Source organism: Bos indicus, chromosome 9 (assembly GCF_029378745.1).
Source record: "Bos indicus isolate NIAB-ARS_2022 breed Sahiwal x Tharparkar chromosome 9, NIAB-ARS_B.indTharparkar_mat_pri_1.0, whole genome shotgun sequence".
NCBI lineage: Eukaryota > Metazoa > Chordata > Mammalia > Artiodactyla > Bovidae > Bos > Bos indicus.
In genome coordinates, this window is record NC_091768.1 from 81,392,548 (window position 1) to 81,406,779 (window position 14,232).

General features: G+C 41.9%; 1 protein-coding gene across 7 annotated transcripts in view; it reads left to right on the forward strand.

Moving 5' to 3' along the window:
* Positions 1–14,232, forward strand: part of PHACTR2 (phosphatase and actin regulator 2) — a 297,859-nt gene that overhangs the window by 244,940 nt on the left and 38,687 nt on the right. For all 7 annotated transcript variants that reach the window (XM_070796294.1, XM_070796299.1, XM_070796298.1 and 4 more), the window contains 3 exons: positions 1,496–2,024; positions 9,345–9,532; positions 11,148–11,304. In XM_070796294.1, the coding sequence (XP_070652395.1) occupies positions 1,496–2,024; positions 9,345–9,532; positions 11,148–11,304 (874 nt within the window). The remainder of the gene's footprint in view (positions 1–1,495; positions 2,025–9,344; positions 9,533–11,147; positions 11,305–14,232) is intronic.

Sequence of the window (14,232 nt, forward strand, 5' to 3'; positions counted from 1 at the left end):
TGTAGAAGAAATTCTGTTCAACTTACCTAAGACCTAACTGATCATGATTAGACAGATAGCAAGTCTTTAGCATCTTGGTTGTGAAAGATAAATTTCAGATGTACGTAGACTCCAGGAGTATGCTTCATATGTTTGTCCAATAAGCAAGTGAAGATTGTTTATTTCAAAGAAACATTGACAAGCCCTGACATGGGGGAGGAGAATTTTTGTAGTTACAGGTATCTAAAACAATAAAGCCCTCAAGCCACAGAGACTTGTTTTAAGCCTGCATCTTTACACACAGTAAGAGTGGGTTTTCTCAGTAGATCAGAGTTGGTAGAGTCATACATCTCATTGTCTATTCCTTAATTTGTTCTTCTCCTGACCCTCCCAATTGGCTTTAATAAAGTTATAACCAGAGGTAAGTTACAATAAATAACATCTGTATGCAGTGTGGGTTGGCTCCACAATCTAACAAGATTTTTCTAATTTTTCTGTGGAAGATAGTTTGATCCCTCAGGAAAAAGAGGGAATGTACAGCCTTGTCACAGAAGAAGCAATTAAGGGAAATGCATAGATCATAAAGGTCGTGAGATAATAGTTTAAATGTATTTCTATGATATAAAGAAAAAGAGGATTAAATTTTATTTTCCCTGAAAATGGTTTGGTTGAAGGCAGTTCTGTCCAGAAGTAGACCAACATGCCACAGCCATGGTCATGACCCTGGCTGTCCTCTGATGAAGATATCCTTCTAGGAACATAAGGAGTTTCAGAAAATCTGAGAATGATACTCCTTCCCTTCAGTTTATTCAAACACTACCCGTTTACACATTTTTGGTTTAAAAAAAAAAAGACTGTTTTCTGCCTCTTGATGTTTTTGAAGGGGACTTGTCTTTCGTATGCGGCCATGTGTTTTTTTCCTTTGCCCCATCACCTGCAAGATGAAGAGATAGGGCAGCGTCTCTCTCTAGCCACTGGGGAGAGCTGGTTTGGAGTTCACTCTTTTTCGCAGTAAGATGAGTAAATTTGCTTTTGGCCAGAAAGGAGCAGGTGGTGTATACACCAGCCTCTTCTGAGTGTGTGCTGCTCTGTTCCCAGAAAGGCATCATAAAACGTGTATAGTTTGTGATGAGAGGAAGCTTGTACTATACCCGGGTAGCTGCTGGTGTCTTGTCCTCTCCACACTATAATGTCCCTTCTTTGGAGCATACAGAGACTTTTTCAGGTGACCATAGGGCAAAGAGGTGAGGCATTCTCTTTGGCTCAGCTAAAGACTGGAGGAGGGAGAAGACCTTGTACCTTAGGGTTTGGCCTCAAGCATGACTTGCTGCCTTCTAGGTTGGGGCAGGGAGGGGGCAGAAAACAAGACCATTATCATTTACCTATTTTCCTTAATGCATTTATTCAGAGTTTTAGAGTTTAAAGGGAACAGTGTCACTGGCAATTGCAACTTGGTTATTTGTTTTTAAAATGTGTTTTCTTCTTGGACTCTTAATGCAAAATCTCTCTGCTTCAGCTGGTTCCTCTCATTCAAGAAAAACAACTGGCTCTAAAGCATCAGCTTCACCGTCTACTTCCTCCACCTCATCTCGTCCCAAAGCTTCCAAGGAGACAGTTTCTAGCAAAACTGGGACAGTGGGAGTCATAAAGGGCAAGAAGAAAACTGGCAAGCAGCCAATGTCTCGAATGTCCTCAGAGGCAACCACTTCTGGCACATCTGACCTTAAAGGGGAGCCTTCGGAGACCAGGGTGGAGAGTCTCACACCCGAGCAGACTGTCCCTGGGACCGAGGAGCAGACCACAGGCAAACCCAAGTCCTCAGTCCCTCCGCCCCCGGTGACTCCAGCACCTCCCACCCCCGCCCCTTCTCTCCCTCTGGAGGAGCAGAGCACTGTGGCCTCGGACACCCCTGTCGTCCTGATCAGCAATGGAGCCGACCTCCCTGCCTTAGACCCAGGTCAGCTTCTCTGGACTGAAGAGGCAACAGACAGAACCACTGTCCACTCAGGCACTGGCATAAGTATTAGCAGAGAAAATGGAAAATGGTGAGTCGGGGCAAAAACCCCATATTCTGTCCATGTTACTATGCAGCTGGGAACTAAAGATCTAAAGATCACTAACTCACTCTACTGGCAATGAAGGAACTTACTTTGGTTCCCTTTATAATGTAATCTAGTGACTGATAGGTAAGCACACCTGTAATCCAGTCATCGATTTGTTTTTCTAATTGAAGTACAGCTGATTTCCAATGTTAGTTTCAGGAGTACTGCAAAGTGATTCATATATATATATATGTGTGTGTGTATATACACTGTTCCTCAGATTTTTTTCCCTTATACGTTGAAAGATATTGAATATAATTCCCTGAGCTGTATAAATAGGTCCTTGTTGTCTATCTCTTTTATATATGGTAGTGTCTGTCTGTTAATCCCAAACTCTTAATTTATCCCTCCCTCCCTCTGCTATTCCCTTTGGTAACCATAGGTTTGTTTTCTCTGTGAGTCTGTTTCTGTTTTATAAATGAGTTCATTTGTTTCATTTGCTTAGATCCCATATATAAGTGACATCATAGGATACTTGTCTTTATCTGACTTAGCCTGATAGTCTCTAGGTCCATCCATGGTGCTGCAGATGGCATTATTTCATTCTTTTTGTGACTGAGTACTATTCCCTCATATATAGAGATGTACGTGTACCACATCTTCTTTATCCATTCGTCTGTTGATGGACGTTTAGGCTGTTTCCCTACCTTGGCTGTTGTAAGTAGTGCTGCAGTGAGCATTGGGGTGCATGAATCTTGATTTTTCATAGCCCTGCCCCAGGAATGCCAGGGGCTGCAGGAGACAGTGGTCCTACTGACAGATAGACTTCAGACCTGTGGCTTCAAGGACAGTTAGAGTCTGCTCCATCAATACTCAGCAGTCCTTTTTCTTTTTCCTAAACAGTTTCCTCCTCTTTCCTTACAGTGATTATTTTAGATCTTTACCACTAGTGTCCAGATTGCTCCACCCACTCCTGAAAACCATCTTCATTTCAACAAGTTGCTTAGCATTCTCCATCTCCAAGAAAATAAAGAGGATCAGAAAAGAACTCGTTTTCACTTTTCCTCCAACCTTAGAGTGGTTGTCTTTCTTGCTTTCTCAATCCTCAACCCAGTTTAAGTGTTATCCCATCTGAAGCCTTTTGATATTCATCCAGACAAAATGGGCTAATACATATACTGTGATAGTGCTTTTTTTCCCCCAACTATGAGGCAGAACTGGGCTTCTCTGGTGAGTCAGTGGTAAAGAACCTGCCTTCCAGGAAGATCCCCTGGAAAAGGGCCTGGCAACCCACTCCAGTATTCTTGCCTGGAGAATCCCATGGACAGAGGAGCCAGGTGGACTATAGTCTATAGGGTCACAAAGAGTTGGACATGACTGAAGTAATTTAGCATCCATACACGCCAGTACAGGAGATGCAAGTTTGAGCCCTGGGTTGGGACGATCCCCTGGAGTAGAAAATGGCAACCTACTCTAGTATTCTTGCTTGGACAATCCCGTGTTTAGAGGAGCCTGGCAGGCTACCGTCCATGGGGTCACAATAGTCGGACATGACTTAGCAACTAAACTCGAACAGCAACGTGGGACAGAACTAACCACTGTGTCTTATTTGCTTCTTATCCGAAGCAGCCAGTACAAAATCTGGTATGACATAGGCATGACATCATCCAGTTTCCCAAGCCAGAATTCATCCTAGGGTGCTCATTCTCCTCTGCTTTCCAGATCTAATCACTCACAAAGTCCTATAAATTTTCTACTTAAAGATCAATAAGACATGTTAGCTCTCCTGTCCCTTGAGTATGAGGAGAAGACAGTCAGAGTGTAGTAGATGTTATTGCCATTTCTGTCTGGGAAAGCCTTGGAGATATCCAGTCTCTTCTAAGAATAATATCCAAATTCACTCTTTGTTTAATTTACTATTTCTCCTTTCCAAAAAAATCTTTGTCATGTTATACTTTAAAAAAATAGTACATTAATTAAATTGATTTGGATCAAGAGACTCAAGTATCAACTTTAATTATTTAATTGCTAATAGTATTGACCTTCATCTATTGAATACTTATTTGATGTCAGGAACTGCCATTTATTTAATTCACATCAGTTTCTCCTGGAGTATTTCTGTTTCATAGATGGAAAAACTGATGCCAAAAGAGATAAGAGATTTATCCCAAGATCACCGAGGTAGGAAGTGACAGGATGCAAACCCAGAGCTGCGCATCAAATTCAGTGCTCTGTTGTTGTTCAGTAACTCAGTCGTGTCCGACTCTTTGTGACCCCATGGACTGTAGCACATCAGGCTTCCCCGTCCTTCACTATCTCCCAGAGATTGTTCAAACTCATGTCCATCGAGTTGATGATGCCATCCAACTGTCTCTTCCTCTGTTGCCTGCTTCTCCTCCTACCCTCAATCTTTTGCAGAATCAGGGTCTTTTCCAGTGAATCAGCTCTTCACATCAGGTGACCAAAGTACTGGAGCTTCAGCTTCAGCATCAGTCCTTCCAGTGAATACTCAGAGTTGATTTCTTTTAGTATTGACTGATTTGATCTCCTTGCTGTCCAAGGGACTCTCAGGAGTCTTCTCCAGCACCACAGTTTGAAAGCATCAATTCTTTGGTGCTCAGCCTTCTTTATGGTCCAACTCTCACATCCATACATGACTATGGAATTTCATAAGTTTCCAAACACTTGCTTCTACTTCTTTTGCAGGTTCTTTTGTGTTTGTTTCTATCATTTTGGGTACTATCATTCAAAAGAAAGCCAAGGGAAGATAAATAAATGTTAATGTATAAATTATTTTTTTCAATATTTTAATAAATGATTCAGAAAACAATATATTGAAATGAATGCTTATGGTGTCCTGAATACTTCCAGCCCAGAGCAGATGTCTTCATTTAATTATTAGTGTTTGCTAACATCAGCTTTAATTCCAGTCTTTAAAACAGAACAGTCATTCGACTATATTTTTTGCTTGCCTTCTATGTGCCAGGCAGTGTACAAAGCACCAAAGATAAAAAAGTGGACAAGAAATTATAATTAAGATCAGTTTTTACCTGGGCTTCCATGGCAGTCCAGGGGTTAAGATCTGCCCTTCCATAACAGGGGCTGTGGGTTTGATCCCTAGTCAGGGAACTAAGATCCTACATGCCGTGGTACATGGCCAAAAAAAAAAAAAGGTAAAAAAAAAAAACAAAAAACAAGATTAGTTTTTACCAAAATAACTAGGGAAGAAGATCGGATACATGGATTCACTATTCAGTATATAAAAGAACAAAATATAAAATAATTCCTCAGATAGTCTCAAGCACTGAGAAAGCCCGTTTCCAAAGGTGACCTGATTCGGTCCAGCTCTCTAGCAGAATCATTTTAGGAAGGGCACTGCACGGTGCTAAGCTTCATGCTGGAGGCTTAATACCCGTCTTCAGCCTGAGTACTTGGAGGATTGACAGACGAGAAGTGAGTATCTCTTCTCCATTTCCACTGGGACTGTGACCAGAGGGAGTGAGCTGAGAACATCATTAGACAACGAGGTATTTAGAATAGAGTTTCCTGTCAGTCTGGGTAACTATAATGCTTTCCTAGAAGAGGGCATGGAGATTTTCTTCTCTGTACATTCTACAAAATTAAAAATTTAAATTACAGTTCATCCCACAGGGACAGTTTGTGTTTGCTTTTGAGTTAATGAGCTTGGAATAAGTAGTCTCTCAAATTTCCTTCCAAATACTTTCTTCCGTTTTTAAGTGGAGATGTGAATTAGAATTTCTGGCTCTTCGTCTCTTGCTGTCCTTAGAACTCTCCCTCAGTTATGTTTAGTCAACGAATGTGTGAAAATTCTGTCATTTTATGAAGAGGCTTTTGTTGGGAATGCAAATGTGAACACTTTAAAGAAGACAAGTGGCCCTGTGTAAAAACACCTACTTTTATCCACATAGTGCAGACTAGTAACTATTTGGTCGAGTTCTGTTTGTTGGTAGGTTCATTAGTAGTGTATAATTCTGGTATAATGTAAAGCAGAAACTAATACATCCATCTGAAGCCCATATCCAAATGAGATTCAACTCTTTTATCCACAAACATTTATAGAGTTCACTGTATTTTACAGTGTGCCCAAGAAATGTAGGAGTAAAATAAGAGCCAAGTCATGAATTGACTGATAAAAATTTAGAGTAAAATATTTAATATTAAATTAAATATAATATATAATATATCAACATAACATATTATTAGGTATGAGTTAAAATATAACATCACATTTGATAGGTAGACTGTGAATCTTAATAACATAACATTTGATAGAGTTTTGAGTCGGGGTTGTAGACTGGAATTGCCACCTTGTTTGGGCAGCTCGTTCATGGCATTCTTGGATTCCATGAACTATACATTACCTGCCATCCTTATACTATGGAACATAGGTCTCCCCTCCACACAGGTCCATGGCCTGTTAGGAACCAGGCCACACAGCAGGTGGTAAGCAGCAGGTGAAGCCTCACTTCGATTCGTGGAAAAACTGTCTTCTGTGAAACTGGTCCCTGGAGCCAAAAAAGCTGGGGACTGCTGCTGTAGAACAGTGGTTAAGTTGTCAATGTAGGCAGAAGTCTTAAAAAACTTCAAAGCATTATAAAACGCAAATAATAAGATTAAAATAATCGGTATCATGATAAATTAATGAACAGTGATATGAACAAATGCTAGGACTCATTCCTGAGGTAGCTTTGTTCTGCTCCTCAGAATGTGTTAATAGTTGGCATATCTTTTTAATGTGCCTCAGTCACCCACCGTGGCACTCTCCAAGCAAGAATGGCCTCCAGGGGCAGTACACTAGAAATCCAGACTGTGAACAAGTGTTTCCACAAAATAAATCTTCTCGTATTTAAAATGAGATGTCATACTTTGGAAGCAATGTGGTAGTTTTTCAGAAAATTAAACATAAGATTACTGTATGATTCCGCAATTCTACTTCTGTGTGTGCGTGCTTAGTCGCTTCAGTTGCGTCTGACTGTTTGCGACCCTATGGACTGTAGCCTGCCAGGTTCCTCTTTCCATGGGATTGTCCAGGCAAGAACACTGGAGTGGGTTGCCGGGCTCTCCTGCAGCAGATCTTGCTGACTCAGGGCTCAAATTCACGTCTCTTGCACTGAAGGTGGATTCTTTACTGGCGAGTAACTGGAGAAGCCCTCTTCTGTGCATATAACCAAAAAATTTGAAAGCAGGTACTCAAACAGATATTTGTACACCAATGTCCATAGATGTGGGAAGATCCCCTGGAGTAGGTAATGGCAACCCACTCCAGTGTTTTTGCCTGGAAAATCCCATGGACAGAGGAGCCTGGTGGGCTACAATCCATGGGCTCGCAAAGAGTCAGACACGACTGAGCGACTGAGCACACACGCACATCCATAGCTGCATCATTCACATCAACCGAAAGTTAGAAACAACCCACGTGTCCAGAGAATGATGAATTGATAAACAAAATGTGACATATACATATGGTGGAACACTATGCAGCTTTGAAAAGGAAGGACATTCTGACACATGCTGCCACACGCAGGAACTTTTAAGACATCCTAAGTGAGTGTAAGTCAGACACAAAAGGACAAGTGTTGCATAATTTCATGTAACGAAGCACCAAAGACAGTCAGATTTGTAGAGACAGAAGGTAGAATGGCGGTTGCCGTGAGTTAAGGGAGGAGGAATGGACACATACTGTTTAATGGGTACAGAGTTTGAGTTTGGGAAGATGAAAAACTCGAGATGGATGTTGGTGATAGTTGCACAACAGTATAAATATACTTAATGCCACTGAACTAAACACTTCAAAATGGTTAAAATGGTAAATTTTATGCTTTATGTATTTTATGCAATTAAAGAGGAAATTTCATATTTACTCACTTGAAAACAAGAATTTTTGGCTGTTGGATTTTCCTAATAAGTTTAAAATTGACTATTTCAGGCTTATCAACCACAAAGTAGAATTTTCAATACTTTAGAGTCTGACAAAGCTTACCTGTTTTTATCATTCAAACAACTATTTAAAAAAATTTTTTTGCAGTGTGAACCACAAGCACATGTTTTGCACTAAATGGTTGTTCAGAAGTGTGACGTCCAAATTGGGATTCTTCTTTTTATATCAGAAGGCAATGTGGGGAGCTTCTGTATCTTAAAATGAAGATTGTATTGTTTCTGAAGTGATATGTTTTTGATGTAAAGTATTTTTAAAATTCTAGTCTGTGAAATTGCCAAGCTTTGTGTATTTATAGTAACTTTAAGTTAGAAACTTTTATCAAGCTAAATAATAGAAACTCATTGCATCCTTACATATCATCTTTCTTCTAGAGAGGCCACTTAGCTTTCACATTTTCCATCTTGTATTGTTAATATAATCTTCAGTTCAGTTCAGTCAGTCAGTCATGTCTGACTCTATGCGATCCCCATGAATCATAGCACGACAGGCTTCCCTATCCATCACCAACTCCCGGAGTTTACCCAAACTCATGTCTATCGAGTCGGTGATGCCATCCAGCCATCTCATTCTCTGTCATCCCCTTCTCCTCCTGCCCCCAATCCCTCCCAGCATCTTATGGTAATGTTAATATCATATGACAGACAGTTTTATAAATGGACAAATGAAGCACAGAGAAGATATATAGTTTTTGACTGTTAGTACACTGGCTGTGATGAAAAAATAGGATTAATTCACATAGCAGTTGAAGATGATGTACTTTTCTGTGGCAGGAGCCTTCTAGGTGCTGAGCTGCAAAACAAGATGAGTCCTCCTTGTCGAGGAACTTTGCAGGGTTAGGGAGGCAGACTGAGATGCATGTGCTAAGTGCACCAGTGGTGGGGGGCTTCAGGTCACCATGGGAGCAGGGAGAGGGAGGTAAGGAACTAGTTTGATGGGCAGTGAAATATTCCTCGGGGAGTTGAGTCTTTAACCTAGACTGGGAAGGATAAGTCGGAGTTACAGACTCAAGAAAAAGTACAAAGTCAAATATCTAAGCGCTTCTGGCTAATTGTTCTTTCCACTGAACCTCCCTAAGGCTAGGGAAAAATACATTTTCAAAATACAGTTTTACAGTATTCACATACTAAATGTATTGGCCACTATCTGGTCAATCCTTTTCATTTGTCAGATGAGACTAAAACCTTGAGAATTAAGGAATGCAGTACTGTTGCCCTGTTTCAGCGACTTTAGCTGGCTGGTATCTGCTTTCTCCTTTCACACCCAAAGGATGCTTATGAAACTAGAGCTCTGTCTCCTGTGTTGGCATCATCCTCGAGGGTTGCTCTGAGCTTCACACCACCCCCATGTGTCTGTGCCTTTCATAGCTTCACCACCAAAGATGAGCTGGGGAAGGCAGCGCCTCGGCTCCTGACTCCTGGGCTGATGGGAGAATCTTCAGAGGACGAAGGCCAAAGGGAATACCAGGCCAATGACTCCGACTCTGACGGACCCATCTTGTACACCGATGACGATGACGACGAAGAAGATGAGGACGAGGACGGCAGTGGAGAAAGTAAGACTTTTCAAGAGGGAGGAAGGGAGGGAAGTCCACGGTGGCCAGAAACAGGCGCATTCTGAAAAAACAAAAGCATCATCAGGAACCAGACACCTGATGCTTTCTTTCCCCTCATCTGCCCCTCCCAGATTAGAAATGTGTATCTTCTGAAGTTTAGGTGTAGACGACAGACCTTTCTGAAAGATGATTCCACAGGGCAGAGGGGTGAGGGAAACAGTCTATGAGGCCAGTATGCCTATTTGAACTTGTCTAAAAAGACGACAGAGGCCTTTCTCAGGTTGGTCAGAGATGACCCTTCTACCCTGGGACCTTTCTTGAATAACGAGCATCAACGGGGATTCTCTGGATTACTCATGGGAGGTGTTTGAGAATTTCACTCACTTTTATACTGTGGTTTAAAATGAGGAGTGAGTCAAGAATGACTAATACCTTTTAAGAACTAAAAGCAGTCACTCAGTCATAATAATAAAATGGTATGCTTTCTAAGAAGGAATGATAGTAAAGTGGATGAGGCCAACTGTGTACATATAACTTAGGCAACTGGAAGGATGCTGTTCTTTAAAAAAGAACTTTTTTAAAAGGATGACTTTTAAAAAAGTCATCTGGATGACTTGGGAGGGATTCACTATGGAATTTACAGTTTATGAAAAGTTATTAATATATTCATGATTAAATAGTTTGTCAAACTCCTTCTAGTTTGTACTGAACAATAAAAAAGATCATTATTGAACAACAATAAAATCAAGCAACAGCAAAAATCATTGTCATCCTTTGGTGTTTACTATCCTCTGAGGTATCAGGGATTCTTGGGTAATTTAGGATTAAAACACTGGTATGGAAGATAGGGCCCTCCCAGGTGGCGCTAGTGGTAGAGAACCCGCCTGCCAATGAAGGAGACACAAGAGACACAGGTTCAGTCCCTGAGTCGGGAAGATCCCCTGGAGGAGGAAATGGCAACCCACTCCAGTGTTCTTGCCTGGGGAATCCCGTGGACAGAGGAGCCTGGCGGGCTACAGTCCATGGGTTCACAAAGAGTCGGGGACAACTGAAGTGACTTAGCACACATACGTGCATCGAAGATAGACTTCTTTTGGTGTGGTTTTCTGAGCGAAGGGAGGAAAAGAGAAGACAGAGATTTACTATACAAAATAAGCAAGGAGGCTAGGTTTTTAAGACTTGAAAAAGAAAAGAAATGTATTATGCATTCAGTGATTTCCATGATATGCCGTCTCAGCAGAATAAACTTCAGATACCACTGTCCGGTTCTATGGACAGAGGAGCCTGGTAGGCTGCAGTCCATGGGATCCAAAGAGTCAGACACGACTGAGCAACTTCACTCATCATCACTGTCCAAATGATGAGGTGATAGTTGCAGGTTTTTTCAGAGTTTCCCAACATTTTTCAGAACATTAAAAAACAAACAGTTTTTAGTTTTTCAACATGAATTGCATCTAACGCGAAACTTTTTTTTACTTTAGGTTAATTGAAATTCTGCTCTTGCATGTGGATAAAGAATTTGGTCTGGCTCTGTTTAAAAAGCCTCTGCCATGTGTAACCTGAGGGCCACTTGTTAAAAGCCTTTCTCTGCGCTTCTGCCTTTTCCAATCCTCAGGTGCTTTGGCAAGCAAGATACGACGAAGGGACACTCTTGCTATCAAACTTGGCAACAGACCGTCTAAGAAGGAATTAGAGGACAAAAACATCTTGCAGTGCACATCTGAAGAAGAGAGGCAGGAAATCCGACAGCAGATTGGAACCAAGCTCGTCAGGTAATTGCTGACGTTTGGGAAGAGCTCTGATGAGTTCTTACTTTCCCCTCTCCTGCAATTCCCTGCCTGACTGAGATCACTGTGAATTCCTCGTAGAAGGGCATACTCGGCCTCTCTGATCTTTTAAAGTTGGTCTTTGATGGTAAATCACTCAATGAGCCTTCCTTTAAAAAAGAAATAATAATAATACTGTTTTTTATTTTTTAATTTTTTTGGCCATGCCCTGTAACATATGGGATCTTAGTTCCCCAAGAAAGTGAAGTCTCTCAGTCATGTCCGACTCTTTGCAACCCCATGGGCTGTAGCCTACCAGGCTCCTCCGTCCATGGGATTCTCCAGGGAAGAGTACTGGAGTGGGTTGCCGTTTCCTTCTCCAGGGGATCTTCCCGACCGGGGATCGAACCCGGGTCTCCCACATTCCCGGCAGATGCTTTAACCGCTGAGCCACCAGAGAAGCAACCAGTGATCAAACCCATGCCCCTGCAGTGGAAGCTTGGGGTCTTAACCAATGAACCACCGAGGAAGTCCAAGGCACGTACTTATTGGTCTAGCTAGCCAGTTGGCTTTGAGGTTGCCAAAGCCTGATCCAAGTAGGGACAGGCTCTTTCTATAAAGGACCAGTTAGTAAATATTTTAGGCTTTGTTGGCCAGAGAGTCCCTGTTGCAGCTGCTGGACTATGCTGTTGTAGCATGGAGCAGCCATAAACAACACAGAAATGGATGAGTGTGCCTACGTTCCAAGAAAACGTTCTTCACCAAAACAGGCAACAGGCCACATTTGACCTCACACCCATAGTTTGCCCATCTCCTGGTCTGATTCGTGGACTCCCTAACATTGCTGTGATTGCCGCAAGCTTCTGCCCTGGGGGCTGTGAGATGATAGAAATATTAGTTAGTGTCAGTGGCCAATTACATCCAAGTCAGGGAACCATAGCCCCTAAATGAAAACTTCCCACTTTTTACTCCAAATAAATGGTCTCTGCCTGCACTTCCTGCTTTTAGCCATTGTAGGATGTCTACTTTGCCACTTGTGTCTTCGGGAGCCCATGTAATTGGCAGGTTTTTTTTTTTTTAATTATTATTTTTATTGGAGTTATTTATTTTATAATTGCTTTGCAATGTTGTGTTAGTTTCTGCTGTACAACAAAGTGAATCAGCCACGTGAATACATATATCCCCACCCTCTTGGACCTCCTTTCCACCCCATTTCCCCCATTCGACCCCTCTAGGTCATCACAGCACCAAGCTGAGCTCCCTGTGCTGAACAGCAGCTTCCTACTAGCTATTTTACACATATTAATGTATATATCCTAATCTCCCAGTTCACCCCACCCTCCCCTTCTCCTCCTGTGCCCACGTGTCTGTTCTCTATGTCTGCATATCTATTCCTGCCCTGGAAATAGGTTCATCCGTACTGTTTTTCCAGATGCCACATATATGCGTAACTGGCAGTTTTAACAGCAGTGAGTGCTGAAGCTCTCCTTTTTATTATTAATATAAGCTTATTTGAGTATTATTTTGCTACCTGCCCTCACGCTGCATAAAAAAACAGGTTGCATCAATTAGGGAGAAGGGAACAGTCTGAACCACCAGAACAAGATTTGGAGGTGGGAGAGAAGTCCCCACCTTGCTTGAGCGTGGGAGATTTCTATGACTGTGATGTACCTGCAGGGTTGGCCATGAGGGTTCCAGAAGCCGTTATCTGTTTTACAGACTGGGGCCAAGCCCAGCGCTTATGCTGGTAAAATCAATGGTACACTGAAGCCGAGGATCCTAGCGAGCACTTAATACCATTAAGTATTTTTCATTAAGTTAAATTATTATGTATCCCTTAAATTGGTAAAACACTTTAAAACATTAAACCCAATGTCAGCAACTTTATGAAAAAATAGACTTGTCTACATTGCTCTAGTTCAGTGATTCTGAAGAGCGACTTAATATGAGAAAATAATTCTAAAGCAGTATTTCTTTACATGATAATACTATCTGGAAGGTTTTATACAAGAAGGAAATAATCCAACCAAGGGGAGAAAAAAAAACAACGCTGTATTTTACGAAGATATTTATTTCAAGGGTGTTTATAGCAGTGACAAATTAAAACAGACCCCACACACTCCAAGGCAGGGACTGATGACGAACACTGTGAGAAGTTGACACCATGAAACAGCCATGTTGCTGTTGTTCGGTTGCCCAGTGGTGTCCAGCCCTTTTCGACCGCATGGACTGCAGCTCACAGCCCTCCCTGTCCCCATCATCTCCCGAAGTTTGCCCAATTGCATCGGTGATGCCATCCAGCCATCTCGTACTCTGACACCCTCTTTTCCTTCCACCCTCAATCTTTTCCAGCATCACGGACTTTTCCAGTGAGTTGACTGTTCGCATCAAATGACCAAAATACTGGAGCTTCAGCTTCAGCATCAGTCCTTCCAAAGCGTATTCAGGGTTGATTTCCCTTAAGATTGACTGGTTTGATTTCCTTGCTGTCTGAGGGACTTTCAGGATCTTCTCCAGCACCACAGTTCTAAGGCATCAATTTTTTGGCATTCTGCCTTCTTTAGGGTCTAACTCTCATAACCATACATGACTGGGAAGACTGCAGCCTTCACTATACGGACCTTTGCTGGCAGAGTAACGTCTCTGCTTTTCAACGCACTAAGTTTTTCATAGCTTTCCTGCCAAGAAGCAATCGTCTTCTGATTTCATGGCTGCTGTCACTGTATGCAGTGATTATTATCTTTGTGATGATAAGTTCTTTAATGTTTAATTTAATAGATGTATAATTTATGTGGGGTTTCTCTGATAGCTCAGTTAGTAATGAATCTGCCTGCAATGCAGGAGACCCTGGTTCAATTCCTGGGTCAGGAAGATCCCCTGGAGAAGGGATAGGCCATCCACTCCAGTGTTCAGTGTTCTTGGCCTTCCCTTGCA